General features: G+C 43.8%; 1 protein-coding gene across 1 annotated transcript; it reads left to right on the top strand.

Annotated features, from left to right (window-relative positions):
* Positions 1-395: 395 nt before the first annotated feature.
* On the top strand, positions 396-1,341 carry LOC110035061 (histone H1-like; the record flags this gene model as incomplete). Its single annotated transcript, XM_020739302.1, has 2 exons — positions 396-845; positions 929-1,341. Coding segments are annotated over exons 1-2 (578 nt in total), but the record flags the coding sequence as incomplete, so codon positions are not given.
* Between the last annotated feature and the right edge of the window lie 6 nt (positions 1,342-1,347).

Here is a 1,347-nt window from a genome sequence, read left to right as displayed (position 1 = left end):
TCTTTGGTAGTGGAAAAGGCTTCTTAGCCGATCGGCCATTCTTTCATTAGCTAATGATCTTCAGTAGATCGGCTTCACAGATTCCCGTAGCTTCTCATCAGATTATTAAATTTTATCTTTTCTCTTCTAATCAAGACCGTTTGATCTCCTCAAGATTCTTTTTGATAATTTTCCTGGTTATACATAATATCCAACAAAGTTCCACAAAAACACAAGAAAAACCAAAAAAACACTTGCAATTAGGATATCTCCCATGAAACTCAACCAAATCAAGCAAGGCCATGATCATTATAAAGCCAAGCCTCAGAGCTTGAAAACAGTGAAAAAAATCTCCACTAACCATCAATCACAGATTAATATATTCAAGGAACAAGAGAAAGTAAAAGCACATCTAAGCTCACCTAAAAACAGCTCAAGTCGGCATCTTTCTTGCATCACTTCACCTAATCTAATGCTCCTGGCCGTAGATTGGAGAGTGATCAAAGGGTTCATTTTTAAAAATCTGAAGGCAGAGATCCAAATGAAGGGACCTTGCTGCAATCAAAAACTTCCACGAGTCGTCTTTCGCGCAGCTTCTTAGTATCTAATCCCCTTCTATTCGATATCGTCTCTCATCGATCTCCGGCATCTCTTTCTCTCTCCACTTTTCTGCATCTTATACATTAATCGTGATATATCCCATGGCGGCTGAAGAAATTCAGGTTCCAGTAGTTGAGGAACAGGTCGCAAATCCAGCGCCGGTGAACCCAACCATCGAGACGGAGGTTCCCCCCGCCTCAAAGGAGAAGAAGCCAACGAAGCCTCGCAAACCACGCGCTCCCGCAACCCATCCGCCTTATATTAAGGTAATCCACATTTCGTTGTGCAATTGCCTTTTAGGTTCCCCTTTCATCTGATTTAATGAGTTCTTCATTTGGGTAAACCCTAGATGATTCAAGAGGCAATCATTTCTTTGAAGGAGAAGACAGGCTCCAGTCAGTATGCGATCACCAAATTCATCGAGGAGAACCACAAGGACCACATCCCCCCAAACTTCAAGAAGCTCCTTCTCTTCCATCTCCGCAAGCTCACATCCACCGGAAAGCTTATCAAGGTGAAGAACTCCTACAAAATCCCCGCTGCCGCAGCTAAGATAACGAAAACCAAGGCAACTTCTAAGCCGAAGCCCAAGGTTTCTGTAGCCAAACCAAAGGCAAAATCATTGGTTAAGCTGAAATCCATGGCGGTGGTGAAGCCAAATACGAAGCCCCCTTTCTCCGCCAAGCACAGGACTAAGCTGGCGGATACAAAGCCAAAGAGGAAGTCGGTTGGCAAACTGAAACCAGTGGCTAAGGTTGCGAAGCCGAA

Source organism: Phalaenopsis equestris, unplaced genomic scaffold (assembly GCF_001263595.1).
Source record: "Phalaenopsis equestris unplaced genomic scaffold, ASM126359v1 Scaffold195707, whole genome shotgun sequence".
NCBI lineage: Eukaryota > Viridiplantae > Streptophyta > Magnoliopsida > Asparagales > Orchidaceae > Phalaenopsis > Phalaenopsis equestris.
Note: the sequence above shows the minus strand (reverse complement) of the source record. Positions and strands in the feature narration are given on the sequence as shown.